Raw genomic sequence first — 21,160 nt, forward strand, 5'->3', positions numbered from 1 at the left:
ACATTATGAGAAAGAAAGGAGTAAGCACTGAAGTGACGAATAATAGAGAGGAATGGAAGAGGAAAACATGTTGTGCCGACCCTACATAAGTGGGATAAGGGCAGAAAGATGATGATGAACATTAGAACTTTTGACTGGGTGGATCGATTTCCATGATTTTTGTTTTAATCAAAAGTGTTGTATGTCGTGTGTTCCCATTTAAATTTGATTGCGATCTAATAAGTACTTTTTGGGTTATATGTAATATTGCGTATTTACGTGACTGTTTTTTCGTCTACCTATGATGTGTTACTAGTCGTTTTAATTGAAGTCGGTTTTTTTAAACACAATTAAGTTTCGCTACTCCGTGGATACGCAATGCTTGTAGAGTAGGTATTTGTAATTTTTATTACTTTTGATTGAAAAATTACTCAAAATGAATTATTTCAGAACTTTTTTTTTTTTTTTTGGTTTTTAAAATGTAATACGATACAATTCCTAAATAATACAAAGCTTCTTCTGTCGACAACATTGCGATACAGAATGAATAAGCTTCACGTGTGTCACCGTGATGAGCCGAGTAAGTTCGCGATCTTAAGAACCGCGTACTTTAAGTTCGCATGTCTATCACCCTCTATACACCACACGACTACAGTAAAACGTACAAAACGTAACTCCCTCTTTCTGTTGTCACTAACTTCCCCTAATCTCCCTCTCAACTCCCGTTCATTATCGTTATCTCCTCTCACCCAATCACACTTTTCGTAACGTTCTCGTCACGCATTCACCAGACTACTACCCAAGTCAAGCGTACCTTAAAATCGATTATAAGAAACTAATACTCGATTTTAGCGGTGGGCGTTATTTAACGTAATCGGTTTCAGTAACTAGTTACGAAGCTAATAACCATATACGTAGTTTCGCCGATACAAATGTAACGATTATTTTACGTACGCAGTTTTTTTTGCGTACGCAGTTTTATCAAAAACTTGACACAACGACCGGCGCATAAGCGTTTTGCTTAATAACGTAACAGGTTACAGGTTACTAATATTAATCATTACAATACGCAGATACGCTTACGCGTAGGATAAAAAGAGATGGCTATAAGTACTATAGATGCATCTTTGTTTTCGAATATGCTCATGGGATTTTGTACGCAATTGACTATGAGCTTAAGTTTATTTTAATACGCACAGTTTTTTTAAAGAAATTTTAATTTCGGTCGTGTTTCTTTTTAAATATTTTCGAATTTACTATTTAGCATTAAGTTAAGACAGTTGATGAGTGATTAATTATTAACGATTTATGTTATTGTCTCGTGTTGAAGTATATACTAAAATAGTATGGGTTTTTTGTTGTATTTTTAATTATATGTATGTATGTATGTATGTATTTCGAAAAATAATTAAAAACTGTACATAAAATCAAATGAACTTCTAAATACGCCTGCATCGATTATTATGACTATACAAAAATCAAAAAGTAATTTAAATAACATGTTTTGCAGCCAGTCGTAAGCCTGGATAAAATATGAAGGGAAGTTAATTTAATTATACTATCCATCAATATTAACGTACGTAACGGCATTCGTATATGTTACAAGGTATAACATATAACTACTTCATAACCATAATACAAACAAAAGTAATATAACGTCGCCGTCCCGTACTGATACTGTATACAAAAATAACTAGTTTCGAAAAATAAGCAGTTTCGAAACTAGTTACGCGTATCCACGAAACTACGTATAACCGATTACACATAAAAGACGTTACGACCCACGACTACTCGATTTAAATAAAAGTCTACAATTTGGTTAACATCCCTACTCATCACTACTTACCTCAGCACCATTGACTTTGACATTATGTTGTGTGTCAAGACAAAATTTTTCTGATAAAAATTGTGAATTGTGTTATTTTTCATACAATTTACATTTTAATAACTAACTACTGACATTCAAATTTAATTTTTATTATAGTAATAAATATAATAATACATGCCATTATGTAAATTTCGTTGAACGGTAAACTAAATAATGGTAAGTTTTGCAACAATAATAAATTGTAATCTTTATTTATTGAATGCAGTAAAAATTAATGCAACTTTCAATGAAAACAATTCTCAATTGTACTTATACGTATATACAGTATTTGAATTAATTTTATCATACTTATTTTTCAGGGTGATTTTGAAATAAACGAGGCTCTAGCCTCGTTAGAGATGTTGATGTCGGAGTTCTTTGCGCCAACTACAAATAATTTCAGAAAAAGGGAAATAGAAAATATGCTTGAAAATTTTTCTAACGCCAGAGATTCTTGGAAACACTGTTTATTTTTTCTTCAAAAATCTCAAAATCAATATGTTTTAATGTTTATTCTAACAACACTAGAAGTTGGTTTTTCCTTTATAATTAATTTATAAAATTTTTATTTTAGTGAAATCTAATAAATGGAAATAATTCGACAACAGCAATTTATACTAAGCTAACTCATAAAAGTGAACTGTAGAATAGAGGCTTATAAAAGGGGAAAACATGATATCTTTTATATTCATTAAGAAACTTATTTGAAATTTGGTATCTTTAATAGTTAATTTGTTAATTACAATTTCATTTTTTTTTATTACATATAAAAAACACATTTTACTAAGTTTGCATAAAGAAACAAACACCTAAAATTTGAGTTGGCATAGTATAAATTGTTTGTATCAAATTATTATCAAGTTCTTGCTAGTAAACTTTATTTATTGTATTTTATTTGTAAACTAGCTGTGCTTGCAACTTCGTCCGCGTGAATTTCAACTAAAAAACTATTGTTCAGTTCCCAGAGTTATAAAATAAATAAATTTCTAAAATAAAAGTAGCCAAAGTTACTTCTTACTACATCAGCTATCTGCCAGTGGAAGTCTCGTCAAAATCGATCCAGCCATTTCAGAGATTAGCCAGAACAAACAGACAGACAAAAATTGTAAAAATATTATTTTAGTATGTGTACCGTATATACATTCATATGCATTTAGTAAAAAGCGGGTATTTTAATATTGTAAACAGACACTCGAATCTTATTTATTTGTATGGATAAATACTCTTTATTTTAGAAAATAATAAACAGACAATGGATCAGACTATCAGATGATGAAAAAACAGAAATTAGACTTAATTTAATGAATGAACTTATGACCAAACATGAAGTAATGTTATACTTCATCAGAAACAAGTTAGCTGCACTACTTGTCTCCATAGCTCGTTATGACTGGCCTCATTTATATCCAGACTTTTTCACAAATATTGTAGAGGTAATAAAATTTATGTGTACCTATGCTAGTTAAGTAAAAAATTAAGGGCTCTCTTATAAATAATTAACATGTTATCATTGCACACTGTCTTTAAAAATTAATAAAAAAAAAAAAAAAAAACTAATAAAAACTTTTTCATAATATACATACTAAACAAGTAACTCTCCTTTATGTATGCATAATTTTTGTGTATTATGACATACCGAGATTTTAACTTTTCTCTATTTAGTTGTTAAAATGTGAGGGTCGTCAGTGCATTGTTGGCTTGGTGTTAGCGCAAGCAGCAAGTGAAGAGTTGGGTGCAGCTCGAGACACTGGAGTACTGTTGCCATCTGAAAGAAAGAGTCAATTAGAAAGACTTATGCTCAAAGGCATGCCACAAATGTTATCAGCACTAAGTGGTAATTGTCCAACCTATTTATAATAATAATACATTTTTTTATGAAATACACCAAATCAATCTTCATTAATATTTTTACTATTGCAGCAATATTGGAAAAAAATGCTCAAAAAGAAGGTCAATCAAATCCTCCACCTTCGCCAACAAGTGGTTTACCACAAACATCAGCATTACCTGATTTATTAGCAAATGCTCATGATGTACATTCGACAGACAAGTTAGTATCCTTATTATTTATTTTTATTCTTGGTTTAGGCCTAGTTAAACGGTATGGCCTCGATTCAGCCTGTAACATCCCACTACTGGGCAGAAAGATTGGAGCTTAATCTACTTGTCTTCTTCTTGTTCTTGAAATGGCTCTCTTGCGGATTTGCCAATATCAGAGTATTTAAACTTTGCTTTATTTGGAGTTATAGTGGGAGTACAAGTTCGGTTCCAATTCCCGCACCAGTTTGCCTGAAAGAAAAGTTAACTTGCCTAAGACAAAAACACACAAAGATATATAAATATATACTCTACTATACTATAGTTAACTTTTTTTAGATATCTCCATCCCGTTATAGTTTCATATTGTTAGTTTCAATGAAAGTGCATAAAAAAATTATAAACGGGGTGAAAACACATTAATAAGGATTTTATAAATTTAGATATTTAAAAAACCACAGCTTGACTAATACTGATTCTTGGATGCTAGCATAGTACTTCCCTTTAATGAGGCTACTACGGGATCAATGTTCACCCCAGTCTGAGATCATGCGGGTATTAGAAAGGGTCATGAGATCATAACAGTAAACCCTATATTGACACAATATTCCATATGTAGTGACTCCCTTCGCATAGTAATCTGCATCTTCATTACCTTTGATACCTGAGTGACCAGCAATCCATACCAGTTTGACATGGATCCCCTTTGAGTGACACTTAAAGAGCAAATGCTTTATTTTTAGGACTAGATAGAATTTGACTTTCGATTTAAATTGATTAGAAAGGATGGCTTGAAGTGAGCATTGAGAATCCGAGAGTATAACAGATTTATCTAAATGGTGCGACTCTATGTAGGATACTGCTTTAAAAATAGCCAAAAGTTCACCAGTAAAAACAGAAGAATGTGGAGGCAATTTAAAATTTAGTATCACATTAAATCTCGGAATCCAAACTGCTGATCCAATACATCCCTCCTGGGTTAATTTTGAGGCATCTGTATATACATGTATCAAGTCCTTACATATTTCATTAATTTTATAATTAAACTGGAAGTTAGCAAAGGAGGAACCTTTTTCTATACCAAGATTTAATACAACTTCGGGGACACTAGTGATAGCTTCATATGGAATCTTGTATATAGGATTGAGCCTACACTGATAAATTGGACAGGGAAGACTGGTCAATTTAAGGAAAGATTCGATTAAACATGGCAGCTCCTTGTGTCTTCAGTAATTAGAAGAAGTAAGTTCAGATAGGATAATTTTGGAATAAGAGGAGGCTGGCTCCCCACATTCAGTCTGAAGAGCGTTGATTGGAGAAGATCTCATGGCACCAATAATTATTCGTAGCGACTTTGACTGAATTCTATAAAATAATTTTAAACTAGTTTTATTACTGTTTTGAAGTAAAAACGATCCATAGTCCAAGTGGCTGCGAACCAGGGCGTTGTACACCAGTTTTTGGGTGTATGGATGTGAACCTCACCAGACACCAGAGAGCGAACGCATAATATTAATATTTTTTTTTTACATATTTTAACCTTCGTATTAATGTGAGTTGATCCTGAAATTTTCGAATCTAGTACAACACCCAAAAATTTTACACAATCCTTAACTGGGAAAACTTGTCCATTGAAAGTGACACTTGTTGTTATTGTTGTTGGACACGGGCTGTTTTCCGCAACTCGACGTCTTTCCTCGCCAGTCGATCGGCCGCGTCGTTGCCTCGCGATTCACTGTGGCTCTTTATCCATTGAAGGATAATGTTGTTTGTTTCACTTACCTTCCTCAGAGCTCGATGGCACTCGTATATTAGCCCGGATGTCATAATGTCGCTCTGCAGGGCTTGCAGGACCGATCTACTATCGGAAAGTAAACGGATTGGAAAACCCGTAAAAAAATTGTCGAAATCGGTCCACCCGGTCAAAAGTTCTGATGTAACATACATTCACATTCATTCACTTCAGCCTATCGCAGTCCACTGCTGGGCATAGGCCTCCCCAAGTTCGCGCCACACATCCCGGTCTTCCGCCTCCAATCCTCATCCAGCCTACACCGGCAATCTTACGTAGATCGTCGGTCCAACGGGCCGGAGGACGTCCCACACTGCGTTTGCCAAGACGCGGTCTCCACTCTAGGACCCGTCTACTCCAACGGCCATCGGTCCTGCGACACAGATGACCAGCCCACTGCCACTTCAACTTGCTAATTCTGTGGGCTATGTCGGTTACTTTCGTTCTCTCGCGGATAGTCTCATTTCTAATCCTGTCTTTGAGACAGACCCCAAGCATAGCCCGTTCCATTGCACGTTGAGCGACTTTAAACTTGTGGACCAGTCCCTTGGTCAGTGTCCACGTCTCGGCTCCGTATGTTAACACAGGCAGGACGCATTGCTCGAAAACTTTTGTCTTCAAGCATTGCGGAATCTTCGAAGTGAATGATGTAACATACATAAAAAAAAATACAGTCAAATTGAGAACCTCCTCCTTTTTTGGAAGTCGGTTAAAAATAGTTGTAGTTTGTTGCCATACCCTACAGGAGCGACAAGAGAGATAATTGAAGATGTAATTTACTATCCTCACTGGAATACTCAGATTGAGCATTTTTTGTCTGAGTATCGGAAGTAGTACATTATTGTACGCGGAAGAAATGTCCAAGAATAATCCTATGAGGGTCTCACGTCTGGAGAAGGCAATCTAGATATCAGTAACTAAGATCGTGAGACTATCCATTGTTCCCAGGCCTTTGCGAAATCCAAATCCATAAGGATCGGTAGAGAGTTTTCCCGGTTTAAGTAATGGCAAAATTACTCGAGTTTTCCATTCCTCAGGAGGAATTCCAGTCAAATAAATAGCATTAATAACATCCAAGACATTTTTTTTTGTAGATGGACCACTTTTAACAAAAAAGGAATATGGTATGCCATTAACACCAGGGGAGGAATCTACAAGGGTACCCTAGTACCAACTGAAATTCCTCCCAAGAAATGGGGAATCAAAATTTTCTGAAGTAGAGAGGGGAATAGAGGCAAAACATTCAGATTCTTCTAAGGAAGGAACATAAGGAGGAGCCAGGCTTTGTGCAAAGGAGTTTAGCCACAGCGATTCGATTGAATCACGTTGTCCGCCATTGTTTTGTGACAAGGAAATTAAGTTGGATAATGTGGCCATGAGGTTGTTCGGTAGACCGGTGTCACTAAACCGGGAGACTAAGTTAACTATAGAGAGTAATTCTTCTATGAGATTATCATTTGATGAAATATTGTTGGGATTTGATGTATAACTGTTAGGTTAGGGTATGCTAAACCGTTTTGGGTTACCATACCCTAAAAATAGCGCAACAATGGTCCACGTGGGTTTCGGTATCCTGAGTCAGTAATGCGTACCTCGACGAGTACAACTGTCCATAAAATTTCTCGACCTCTTCTCGGATCGAGAGCTCATGGTTCTCGGGCGAGAGCAAACGGTTCCGCCATCTGCTATTTTGAGCTTCACAAGAAGGCTTCTCCCCAATGGTCTTTGGAAAACTTTGGACCATCTATTCTGCTCTATCAGAGTAGTAATGTCTTTCGTATTACAATAGTGGAGGTCTCTGCGTACATGTTTCCGTATCCTCTTGAAAAGAGCGTTTTGCTCTGGCGAAGCTGCTTAAGCAGCGGGCAACTAGCGCCTGCGCCGCATCAGATCCAGGGCTTAGGCAGATAAATTAGACTGCTTCGTTAATTTTGTCGGCGGGAAGTGTCTGCGATCCAGTGTACACACCATCTTCACCACGTTGTCGGTCATCTCCTCTACGTTGCTCCTGGGTTCCTACGAATTGAATCGGTTTCGGAGTTCCGTCGTCGTACAAGGCTTTGACTCATCGTTAGAGTGTTCCGAGGTCGGCGCATATACCTGTATCACTTTCAGGGAGTACCTGTCAGTGAGTTTAAGTACAAGGTACATTACCCGGGTCGACACACTGCTGACTTCCACAACGTTGCTAGTGAGAGTCTTGTGGACCAGAAAACCAACATCACCTTGAGAAAGCCCATCACCTCAGCCCCACCGTTACCGCGATCGCACAGGGCGAAGACGTTGCTGTCCGTCTTCGCCCTGTGTATTTGTAAGCCGACAGTTGGTTGGTATCCCGGTATCGGTCGGTTTTAACAGTTCCAAGATGGTAGTGGAAATAAAAAAAAATCCTTTTATCCTTTTTTGTTTATTATTATAGAACTATGGTCTTTGACAATAGAACCTTAATAATGTTCAACCTTATAATTTAAATTAATTATGGTCGAATTTCGACCACTGGACGACCACAAGTTGACATAATTTTGTGTTTTTAATGTTAAATATTTATGTATTTTTAGAGCACTCAATATGGAAATTGTTGTTAAATGCCTGACAACACTACAGCATTTATTCTCATGGTTGCCACTGTCTTCCCATGTACCTCCTTCACTTGTCACTACTGTGTTCTATTGGGGCAGTATAGCTACACAGTCACAGGTAATAGAAATCATAGTAAAGCTGAAGCAATTAATAATTATTGAAATATTAAACTTATTAAATATCAAGAAAAATGTATACATTTTATTTTCTCCTATTTTTTATATCTTAAATTAGTTTGTACTAGTCTTTCATCTTCCATGCCTGTCTAGAAAATTATATGAATATGCTTAAATTTAAAAAATTAATAAAATATCTTTAAAGAATTCTGAAAATTTCAATTTACTTTGAATAAAATATCACAAAGGGAGGTAGGGCGTTAAAAGTTACTACTAAACATCACGCGATTAATGGACGACTCTTTACTAGGTAAAGTGATCAGGTTATGGTTAATACGAAATGTTATTCTTGCGGACGCTGTCAGAGCACGGAAGCGGCGCTGGCGGGGCTGGGCGGCGTGTGCGAGCTGCTGTACCGGCGGTACGCGCCGCCGTCGTCCGCCGCCACCGCGCTGCGCCTGCAGCACTGCGCGCTGCGCCTGTTGCGCCACCTGCAGCACGCGCACCACATGCTGCGCGTGCACCCCGAGTAAGTTAACACACCGGTTAGCCTAGGGTACCCACATTGAAATTGTCTTTGCCCATATTCCAGTGTTCTACTATACTTATCGGCATGGATATTATTTCAACTTTACTTGAAATGTATCGTAACCTAACTACTTTTTTAACCGAGTTCAAAAAAGGAGGAGGCTATACCGTATGTATATAATATATAAAATTCTCGTGTCGCGGTGTTTGTAGTTAACTCCTTCGAAACGGCTTGACTGATTCTCATGAAATTTTGTGTGCATATTGGGTAGGTCTGAAAACCGTACAACATGTATTTTTCATCCCCCTAAATGTTACGGGTAGTCCACCCCTAAATATTTTATTTTTTATTTTTAGATAAATTATTTATTTTTTATTTTATTATGATTTGGCGTTGAAAAATAGATACAACCTTAAATTTTCACCCTTCTACCATCAACCCCTATTTTTAAATAGCGTTTAGCGGCAAGACAACGTTTGCTGAGTCAGCTAGTATACAGGGTGGAGATGACAATACAACGATAAATTTGACATCGTATATGTAATGATAGTACAAGCCCACATACAAAAAATCAATAAAATACATCCAGTAGTTTAGTCACAGAATATAATTTTTATTTTTTTAAATTACTTTAATAAACATTAATAAACGGTCACCCGCAGGTTAACGACCCTTTGAACGCGATTGGAACATGATTGGTACAAACAATCGATTCGTCACTTCATAATATTACGCGTACGCATAATTTAAAAACGTGCAAAATTGTTATCTATTTTGGTAGGTCAGTGATTTGTTAAGACATATTAAAAACATTTGTTAAATAGTTTTGATATTCAGTATGATTCTAATAATTTTCTTTTTATAATTTTTGTTATTTAAAAATTTATTGTTTCTTTTAATGCTTAAATTTTAAATTCTGAAAATGTAAATTTTGAAATATCAAATTTACAATCATTAATAAATTTAAGTATTTCGTTGCCAACATTGACTATATTTATTTCAAGATCGAAATATTCGCGAAACTTTTGCTCGAGCAATTCAACAAATGCGATAAAGACAACAAATAAGAATAACAACAATTATTAATAATAAAATACCACGTTATTACATTAAAATATTAAATCTTGCAACAGCTGAAAAAAACAATCAACGTGTCACGTGTGTTGCAATGACCCTGAGAACGTGTAAAGGACTGTAAAATGTTTTTTTTTTTTTCAAGTCGCAATTATTACCACAAGATAAATTATAAGCTTCATTAGAAGGCAAACAATACAGCCTTTATATGATTTTTCAAAGAGTCTTTATTCAAGTAAGAGATGTAGGTTCATTCAAGTAAGGGAATTTAACGAAATTCATGCTTGCCGGTGAATGAAGTTTCTTTAATTATGAAATGCTTCCAGGTAATAGGAATATAAAAATCGTACATTTTGCTTACGATCTTAGTCTAGCGATGATAAAAATGAAAAAAAAATCGTATCGATTAAAATCGTACATCTGGCAGCCCTGGTGTGTAGGCTAGCGTAAACAAAACATGTTATAACCTGTTTTCGGTTTTTGCCCAGACTCGCCGCGTACGCGACAAGCAGGGCTGCCAGATGGGGCGATTTGTCGCGAATTGGGCGATTTTTTTCATGGATACGCTCCTTTTTTAAGTTTGGGCGACAAGTCGCAAATTAGGCTCTTTTTAATCCTCAGCCTTGGCAACAAGTTAAAAGTACAAAAACCGTTACAAAAAATATTGTTTTTTTTAATGTCCCAATAAGCTTCTTATATATAAGCTCCTTTCATTTTGAAATTGAGTCAATATATTTTATCTGTATCTTTTATTTTATCTTTTGTATCTTGGGACATCATGTAAGTTAATAATATTTTAAATAAATAATTTTTTATTTCGAGTCTGTTATGATAGACTGTCATAAAAAAATGACAGACAGATCCTAGTGTATACTCAAACTTTCATTTGGCGACTTCTAAGAATATTTTGCGACTTTCGATCATAGATGGGGCGACTTGAATCAAAACTTTCTGGCAAGTCTGGCGACAAGCGGCCAGTGGTCTCTGTGCCGTTTATTTAGATACTCATGTTTCTTGATGTCATACGCGTTGATTTGTCAATTTTATACATATGCGCACGAGTTTTGTTCGTTTTAATTAATTATTGAATTATCTCGAAAGACTCTTGGAGTGAATTGTGCGATATTTAACGCTTTATTTTTATACTGACAAGGCCATTAACCCTTTCACCGCCTGAGTCGGATTTATCCGACAAAAACTTTCGGGCTCATTCCGCCTGAGTCGGATTTATCCGACACAAAACCCTGTGTATTATATATTCAATTTCTAAACGTATTATGATGTTTTAGCCTAAAATACATTTTTTTTTTCGAAAGTTTATCTATTCAACCTTTTAATTAGTGTTGCAATTCAGATTTACTATATCCAAAAACAAAATAAAATACTATTTCAATTAAGGTAAATTTACTAATATTAACCCGGAGAAAGTGTTTTGACTTCCAACGCCTGTATTTATCCGACAGTAGTGATGAGACATAATGTTAGAATTTATAAGATATGGAATATTCATAAACAAAAATATTATATTAAATACCAAGTTACTGAATAAAAAAAGTACATTAAGTATTTAATTGTTATTTAATAACGTTAACGTGTTGTTTTTGCTTGATTTCAAAAAAGGAGGAGGTTACTCAATCCGACCGTATATATATATTATGTATGTTCGGGGATAACTCCGTCGTTTATGAACCGATTTTGATAATTCTTTTTTTGTTGGAAAGGAGATTTTCCTAGTTTGGTACCATGATAAGGAAACCAGGATATGATGATGGGATCCTAGAGAAATCGAGAGAAACTCATAAATCCGCATAACTTTTTACTGGGTGTACCGATTTTGATGATTTTTAATTTAATCGAAAGCCGATGCTTATCATGTAGTCACATTTAAATTTCATCGAGATCTGATTACAAATTTTGGAGTAATCTTTGATAGTGCGTATTTACTCGAGTATTTTTTCGTCTACTTACGTTGTACTACTTGTCGATATAATTGAAGTTGGTTTTTCTCCGTTTGCATGCAAACACAATGATAATACGTAATGCTCGTGCAAAAGACTTAAGGACGCTATCACATTTTTCCACAAATATCAGTGTTTTTCACGTACCATTTTAATCAATTAGGAGTCACCCTGAGAGGATATTTTGGTTTCAAATGAAAGATAATATATTCATCTCCGAGTGAGACCATAAAAATTCTATAGCCCCATACAAACTTTTCACACAAATACAGTTTAATCATCACAGAAATCGCAAAAAATTAAAAAAAGACGGGTCTGAATAGGAACCATTATATCTAAATACACTGCACTAAGAAAAATAACTACACTAAGAAATTGTTGCTTATTTAGTCCTCTATGCGTAGCGCTAGATATTTTATATAAAAATAAATAATATTTCCATTTATGAGAAAAATAAGAAACGCTCTCAAATTTCTTCATACATTTTTTACAAGTGAACCATCGTCGTTCGTCATTCCGCGCCGAAACGCGCTCATGGAAGCACGGCTGTATCGCTTCAGCGCAAGTAATAATTACGTAAAAAATGAGTTCCTTGTGTGTACTGTGCTTGGACGAAATTGATACTTCACAATCGATTTTCTTTGCTATGCATCTGGTTTATATATAATAATCAATAATAATAAGTAATCTTCGCAATTTGTCTTCTTTTCAACCGATTTCAAAAAAAGGAGGAGGTTACTCAATTCGACCGTATATATATATATTTTTTTAATGTATGTTCGGAGATAACTTTTTCGTTTATGAACCGATTTTGATAATTCTTTTTTTGTTGGAAAGGAGATATCCCTAGTTTGGTACTACGATAAGGAAACTAGGATCTGATGATGGGATCCTAGAGAAATCGAGGAAAACTTTCAAAAATCGTACGAGTGACTAGTAAATTTAATCATGTTTTCATTAAGTACTATAAAGCACTACTATTTAATAAAGGTCTGGAGTCGATCTGATGATGGAGAAGAAAGATAGTCGAGGGAACTCTTCAACAATTTATAGCAATTACCTGGTGTTTGAACTTAATTCGTTTCTATCGATGAGAACTTTGCACCTATATGAGTTACAAGTGCCATTACAGTCTGATGATGGAGACGAAAGATAATAAAGGGAACCGACGGTCGCGGGTTCAATTTCCGCTCGGAGTAGATATTTATGTTTATACTAATATTTATTTTTGGTCTAGTTGTTAATCCTTGTGGTTCTCCCAACCAACCTAGCCTCAGAGAACACGCTAGGCTGTCAGTCCCGGTTGTTTTAATAATAATAATAATAATAAAAAATACGTTGTTATTACGTACACCTGATAGCGAACTTTACTCATAGTATATCGACGCGTTAGCGCAGCGGTCACAGCACTGGCTGTTGCGCTGGCGTTAGTGGGTTCAATCTTCGCGCAGGACAGACATTTGTATTGGCTATATAAGATGTTTCTCATGATCTGGGTGTTTGTGCTTGTGTATTGTAATATTTTATAATATTGAAGTCGGTGCCAAGTAAATACTACAACAACCTGACTACAATAACAAATACAAACAACACACACAAAAAACAAGTAAAAAATATTATTAAATATATCAAAACAATAACAGAATAATAACAGTATTCAAACTAATTTATAGTCAATGAAACAAATTATGAAAGAAAACTGATTATTTTTTTACTTGGCACCGACTTCAAAATTATAAAATATTTATTAAATCATTTCTGATTAACTAAATCAAAATACGAATTACTTTGTACTAAGTAAATTTATTTTTCACTTTTTAGTTTCCTGTTTGAAGTCTTTTTTTTTTGTTAAAAATTATTTTATTTTAAATTTACATTCATCATCATCATCATTGTTCCGTTTGCAGAGTTATAAAATAAATAAATTTCTAAAATAAAAGTAGCCTAAGTTACTCCTTATTGCATAAGGTATATCCCAGTGAAAGTACCGTCAAAATCGGTCCACCCGTTTCAGAGATTAGCCGGAAGACACAGACAGACAGACAGACAAAAATTGGAAAAATGTTATTTTGGTATATGGACCGTGTATACATCCGTATGCATTTAGTAAAAAGCAGTATTTTAATATAACAAAAGTACACTCCAATTTTATTTATTTGTATAGATTGTTTACGTAAAATATGTTATGTTTATATTATTATAATGTTAAAACTATAATTATATAACTTAAAATTGTATGTGATTTTGAATTATAAAAATAGGCGTATTATTATCTATTACATTTTATTGTATAGTACGACGAACGAGTAGTAGATACCCTGACGCCTTAAGACATCGTCATAAACAGAGTAAGGGAGAGGTTCCGTGAATAGTAGGTAACAGTAACTTAGTAACAGTTACCAAGTTCGACTTTAAACTTACAACTAAATTTACTAATCAATACCAGTAAAATTAAAAATTAATACTTTCAAGTACCAAGATTAGTTACGTCGGTACAAAATCGAGCAGAAAGCGGTATCAATGTGTGCGTACGTGTAATGTTATTGTGTTGCGATTTAAATACCTAAACTTGAGCGAGTTAAAAATGTGATAGCGTCCTTAACACAAATTAACACAAAATCAAGAGAATCAAGATCAATGCTTAATCCCGCATTTTCTGTGAAGTTTTATAACAAACGACTTGTACTCGCTTCAGCCTATAATATCCCACTACTGGGCATAGGCCTCTTTCTCCTTGTAGGAGAAGGATCAGAGCTTTATCCACCACGCTCCTAAAATGCGGGTTGGCGGATATGTTCCCTACTATGAGTAACGATCGCTATCAGGTGTACATGATAACAAGCGAGACCGACGGCTTAACGTGCTCTCCGAGGCACGGTGGGGAGACCCACAAGGACTGCACAAACACCCAGACCACGGCAAACACCTGTATGGCCAATACAAATGTTTGTCATGTGCCGGTATCGAACCCGCAACCGCCAGCGCAACAGGTACAATCCATGGCTGTGACCGTTGCGCCAACGCGGCGTCACAGACTTGTACTCAACAGATGTAAATACAGTTGATGAGTTAAAAAAATAGAATTATGAGAGCTTTTAATAAATTAAAAAATATGCCCGCCAATGGCGACATCATATCAAAATTAAAAAATAACATTATAAGAAGATAATTATGTGCATCAGTGTTCATGGCGAACATAATTTTCGAGAATTTAAAAATTTAGTAACTTACTATCGCCGACCAAACAAACCAACGAGTAGTTCGTTGTGTCACCGCGCGTCATAACAGGTCAGTGAACCTACAGTACAGTAGTTACACATGTTGTAATAAAATTTTATAATATTTTTCTTATTTAGTTTCTTTGAAAAATTTTTTTTTTAGATTTGACCTTAGGACTTTTTTGATGGTTTTGAAATACTCCTATAAACTAGTATTACCGGTGTTACCAATTTTCGTTGTATTGTCATCTCCACTCTGTATATATATATATATTTAAATGTATGTTCGGGGATAACTTCGTCGTTTATGAATCGATTTTGATAAATCTTTTTTTGTTGGTAAGTAGATATCCCTGGTGTAGTACCATGATAAGGAAACCAGGATCTGATGATGGGATCCCAGAGAAATTGAGCGAAACTCGAAAATCCGCATAACTTTTTACTGGGTGTAACGATTTTGATGATTTTTAATTTAATCGAAAGCTGATGTTTATGATGTGGTCACATTTAAATTTCATCGAAATCTGTTTACAACTTTTGGAGTAATCTTTGATTATGCGTATTGACTTGGACTATTTTTTCGTCTACCTACGTTGTATTACTTAAATATAATTGAAGTCGGTTTTTTTTCATTTGCATGCAAACACAATTATTTAACGACAAGATCACCTTAGTAAACTTTTGTTCTGTCCTTTTTACTGTATATATTTATATTTTGGTGCACAATGAAGATTCTCTCTATACAGTCATTTAACTATATACATGATTTTATTTTTACAGTTACTTAAATAAGTTAGCGGAGTTCCTAAAGTTGTTTGTGTCCCTGCATTTTAAGAGACTTGAGGCTGAGCCTGAGTTTGATGCTATAGAATTTTTATCATATTTATTCCAGTACACATTCCAGGTACGTACACATTTATTGATTATTTGATTACTTTATATATATATTTGAATTACCTTTGGGGACATCCATTAATTACGTGTGCTCAGAATGGGGGAGAGGGGTCCAATGAAATCTCACCAAATCTCATTTAAACCGAGGGGAGGATAATCGAAAATCTCATATCAACTTCAAAAAATATAACATATTATATGATAGTTATTTAAAAAATATATTTTGAGCGTTCATTTTGTCCGCTAAAATAAATCTCATGGCTAGTAAAATTATTTAGTTTTTGCTTTGAAATTTATTTAGTTATAATAACTATAGTCAAGTGTATTACACAACAGTTTATTATTTCCCGCCAATCTCTATTATATTCAGCGTCAATATCACGTAAGAGGAGGGGGAGGAGGGTCCAGGCAAATCTCACTAAATCTCACCGGGCGGAGGGGGGGGGGGTCCTAAACTGATCGAAAAAATTGCATGCGTACAAAGTGCAGATGTCAGAAGTGAAACTTTTTTGGCAAAATAATAAAAAAAAAAACTTAATAAAAATAATTGAGAAAAAAAAAACAAAAAGCCAACGTCACGCGGTGGTCCCCAACGTCGCGTCAGGCGGTCCAATCCAATCAAATTCAATCAAAAAAAAGGTCAAAATTCAAGTACTGACCGCGCCCGACGTTGCTTAACTTTGGTGATCGGACGAGAACCGATATATTTCAACGTGGTATGGGCGTTTAAAAATTCGTGACGCGTGACGCGTTTGATCCGTAAAAAATTTACCCCTCATACGCCTAAAGAAGTTTCACTTCAAAAATAGCTCCGTAATTAATGGATGGCCTTTACTGTGCAAAAAATTATTTATAAATTTATATTTTATTATTTCTGTACATTTTTGTCGTCGACAATTAAATCTTATGATTTTCAAAATTTGAGATTTATGTGGAAAAATATAATTTTAGGTCCCCACATGTGCTACATTTGTAAGTTGTTTAGATATATGGATACAGTTTATAGATGTATTGAAACCCGAAGACACTCCAAAGTAAGTATAAATTTTTTTACTCAACTCCAGTCTGAGCATAGGAAAGTTTTTAATTAAGATTATTTATCTTAGACTAGATGTGGCTGTGACGTCACCATGCAAAAAAATGTTTGTTTATTAAACCATCCATTTTAAGTTAATTCAAATTGAAGGAGGAAACCGATTTGTTATAATAAAATCTAAGGATATCCTTATTTTTTTCTGTTCTTTTTTTTAGGGTTCCGTACTTCAAAAAGAAAAAACGGAACCCTTATAGGATCACTTTGTTGTCTGTCAAGATCCTTTCGTGGAATCTCAAACTGAAATTCGTACCAAATAGCGCGTAATCGTTCTGAGCTAACGCAATCAAAAGATTACCGTTTATGTAAATTTTCGACACTTGCAAGGGAATCAAAACCTACAGGGAAGTACCCTCGTGAACTCAAAATCTTATAATTTGGTATGGAAAAGTTTGCGAAAAGCATAAATTTTTGGGTACATCATATAATAAAAATATTTTAAATATTTTTTTGTACGGAACCCTCGGTGCGCGATTCTAACTCGCATTTGGCCGGTATTTTTTTTGTTTATCTAATGCTGATTTTTTACATAAACTAATGCTATCAGTTAAAGTTTAAATGAAAATGTTCGAACTGTGTGCAGGAAATTATAATAATAATAAATTATAAGTATATATTTTTTATATGTTTAGATACTGGGAGGCGCTTCAAGCTTTAGTTATCAGTGTATTAAATAAAATACAGTTCCAGCACAATAAATCGCAGTTACAGCACCTCGACAATGATGTCTGTGATGATGATGTGAGTAAAAATAACTACTATTATTGTTATAATTCTATTCATTTAAATACAATAAAATATTATTTACTTTGTTGTTCATTGTGTAAATTATTCATACTTTAATTATTTGGACTGACGACTTCCAATAGTGTCGACTAGCGTGGATGATTTCGTCAATATCAACGCCAAGGAGATTTAGCGGTGTGGTCGAGTGTACAATCTTATTTGAATTTTGGAGACTGGGTGACTGTAATTTTTATTGTCACAAAATATTTTGTTTTTCGCAGGGTGAAACTGAATGGCAAACATTCTTAAAACATTGTATAGAATGCATCGCTCGAGTAGCAGATCTGGCGCCGTTAGAGGTGTTTACGGCCGTGGTATGATAAATATGTGAATTATTACTAGTTCTAAGGTTCCAATATTTATTTATTGCTTGTAAATTTATGTCAGCGGAATCATTTTTAAATCTCTCGCAAGTCGGAAAGTAGATCTTTCTTATTTACGGCAATTTTTTTTTTATATATGTATTAGATTGGTGTAGTCGAAAGATGACGTGGTCTTATCTGTTTTTTTTCTTCCGATGCGAGGTCGGTTGCGTTACTGTAGCAAAACGAACTGATGAATACGAGGTGTCGTATGTGATGTGACGAGTGGTGTGTGCGGTGCAGATGGAGCGCTGGCAGTGCCTGGCGGACGTGCAGGCGCGCGCGGCTGCGCGCGGCGGCGCGGCGGGCGAGGCGGAGCGACTGCTGGCCGCGCTGCTGGACCTCGCCACGCTCACGCGTCTGCTGGGCCGCCTGGCGCCCGCGCTGCTCGCCGGTGAGCTAGCTTGTGTGTCTCCTACGAGTGTTGTGCTGGCCGCGCTGCTGGACCTCGCCACGCTCACGCGTCTGCTGGGCCGCCTGGCGCCCGCGCTGCTCGCCGGTGAGCTAGCTTGTGTGTCTCCTACGAGTGTTGTGCTGGCCGCGCTGCTGGACCTCGCCACGCTCACGCGTCTGCTGGGCCGCCTGGCGCCCGCGCTGCTCGCCGGTGAGCTAGCTTGTGTGTCTCCTACGAGTGTTGTGCTGGCCGCGCTGCTGGACCTCGCCACGCTCACGCGTCTGCTGGGCCGCCTGGCGCCCGCGCTGCTCGCCGGTGAGCTAGCTTGTGTGTCTCCTACGAGTGTTGTGCTGGCCGCGCTGCTGGACCTCGCCACGCTCACGCGTCTGCTGGGCCGCCTGGCGCCCGCGCTGCTCGCCGGTGAGCTAGCTTGTGTGTCTCCTACGAGTGTTGTGCTGGCCGCGCTGCTGGACCTCGCCACGCTCACGCGTCTGCTGGGCCGCCTGGCGCCCGCGCTGCTCGCCGGTGAGCTAGCTTGTGTGTCTCCTACGAGTGTTGTGCTGGCCGCGCTGCTGGACCTCGCCACGCTCACGCGTCTGCTGGGCCGCCTGGCGCCCGCGCTGCTCGCCGGTGAGCTAGCTTGTGTGTCTCCTACGAGTGTTGTGCTGGCCGCGCTGCTGGACCTCGCCACGCTCACGCGTCTGCTGGGCCGCCTGGCGCCCGCGCTGCTCGCCGGTGAGCTAGCTTGTGTGCCACCTACGAGTGTTGTGCTGGGATGGTTAAATTTAATAACTCTAAGAGATCAGAAATAAGTAGTCTAAAAATATCAGTATTTTATCGAAGAGTGTCGAGTTTGGGGCGGTTATGTGTTTGTTCATTACTAATAAATTATTGAACAGTTAAAGTAAGATAGATTTGTCTTTTTCTATTGTACACTCTATCGATCGCCAAGTCGAGTGTGGCAAGTACGAGTGTGTTCGAGCCCCGTACTGAGCGCGCGAGCTGGTCCCCAGAGGCGGAGGGCGCGGGCGCGGCGCGCGCGCAGGCGGCGGGCGCGGCGCTGCTGGAGCGCTGCGCGGGCGCGCTGGCCGGCGCCGCGCTCACCCGCCCGCACCGCGCGCTGCCGGCGCCGGCGCTGGCGCGGGCGCACGTCATGCTGTGCGTACGCGCGCACGTCCCACTATGAGACGTGTGCCTTTGGTCTTCTCAGATGACGTAAAAGTGATTCAATTTATTTCAATCAATTCTGATTAAAATACATTAAATCGCTTTTGCCGATCGGCTCTCGTTTTGAAAGCTGTCTTATGGAATAACGTGATGTCACCGCGACCCGTGTTATTAATGAAACTTTCACTCTTATCAAACAGAACACGACAATAATAACTAGTGGTCGCCCAGTAGTCAAAACTCGACCATAATAAATTTAAATTATAAGTTTGAAGATTAAACAAAAGAGTATATATGCGTGTCATGTGTGTCAAATACATGGTAGTGTGTGCAGTGTTTTTTTATTGATTTATTTTTTATGCATAATTAAAAAAAAAATATTAGTTTTCTGCACTCCTAAACTACCACACTAATTAAACTAAAAGTTTGTGAAATTTCATACTCCTCCGTCAGCGCAATTTTCGTAAAAAGGGGTACAAAGTTTTTGCTTCACGTATTAATATATAATAAAAATACACTTTATTGTACCAAAAACAGAAATAATACATAGCAAAAAAAGAAAGATTTTAACAATATATTCATTAGGTACAAAGGCTATCTCATCGCTAAAAAGCGATCTTTTCCAGGCAACCTTAGGACAAAAGAAATGGTCTAGCGTCAGCATGAGTGTACAAGTTACAATAAATTTATAATAAATATTCAAATAATTAAACATATACTCATACATAGATATATGCATAAGTATATACATACATACATACATACATACATACATACATACATACATACATATCTACACACACTCATACCTAAATAATTGTAAATACACATATAATATAATTATAAATTACTTGTTTATTGTTGAGTTTCAAGAAAAGAGTTTTTTTTTCAAGTTGCAATTGCTTGTACACGTCAAATTTTCAGGAGTAGGGTATTCCACAGGCGAGGCTTGAAATGTAAAAGATTTATCCTAAAAGAAAAAAGAGTTAGAAAGATTTAAAAAAAAAATACTGTAGAACGAAGACAGCTTTCATGGGAATCACCAAAAAATTTGATCCATTCTATTAAATAGGATGTGGGATAACGGGATTAAATAATATAGAGTAAAGTAGGTAAAGGATATAAGTATTCCTGCGAAGGCGAATTAGGAGCCACTTGAGTTTTTTGCGATATTCGGGAATATCATATTTGTGTAGTTCAAATATAAATCACTTCACTCAACCGAAGCGAACAACCTGCGACTAATTTCACATATCTGCGGGGCCCCGAGAGAGATGTTTATTTATTTATTTATTGATCCACCAACATTTGTTT

At 36.5% G+C, this 21,160-nt stretch overlaps 1 protein-coding gene across 1 annotated transcript in view; it reads left to right on the plus strand.

The window, feature by feature from the left end:
* The first annotated feature begins 1,822 nt into the window (after positions 1-1,822).
* LOC123656600 (exportin-6-A) overlaps positions 1,823-21,160 on the plus strand; it is a 32,496-nt gene continuing 13,158 nt past the window's right edge. Inside the window, exons 1-13 of the mRNA XM_045592269.1 lie at positions 1,823-2,023; positions 2,167-2,376; positions 3,082-3,279; positions 3,509-3,680; positions 3,767-3,896; positions 8,234-8,372; positions 8,737-8,900; positions 15,931-16,054; positions 16,996-17,078; positions 17,770-17,878; positions 18,145-18,237; positions 18,529-19,457; positions 19,646-19,837. Coding sequence (XP_045448225.1) covers positions 2,021-2,023; positions 2,167-2,376; positions 3,082-3,279; positions 3,509-3,680; positions 3,767-3,896; positions 8,234-8,372; positions 8,737-8,900; positions 15,931-16,054; positions 16,996-17,078; positions 17,770-17,878; positions 18,145-18,237; positions 18,529-19,457; positions 19,646-19,837 — 2,546 coding nt within the window. The 5' untranslated portion in view covers positions 1,823-2,020. The remainder of the gene's footprint in view (positions 2,024-2,166; positions 2,377-3,081; positions 3,280-3,508; positions 3,681-3,766; positions 3,897-8,233; positions 8,373-8,736; positions 8,901-15,930; positions 16,055-16,995; positions 17,079-17,769; positions 17,879-18,144; positions 18,238-18,528; positions 19,458-19,645; positions 19,838-21,160) is intronic.

Source organism: Melitaea cinxia, chromosome 9 (genome assembly GCF_905220565.1).
Source record: "Melitaea cinxia chromosome 9, ilMelCinx1.1, whole genome shotgun sequence".
In the NCBI taxonomy this organism is placed as follows: domain Eukaryota; kingdom Metazoa; phylum Arthropoda; class Insecta; order Lepidoptera; family Nymphalidae; genus Melitaea; species Melitaea cinxia.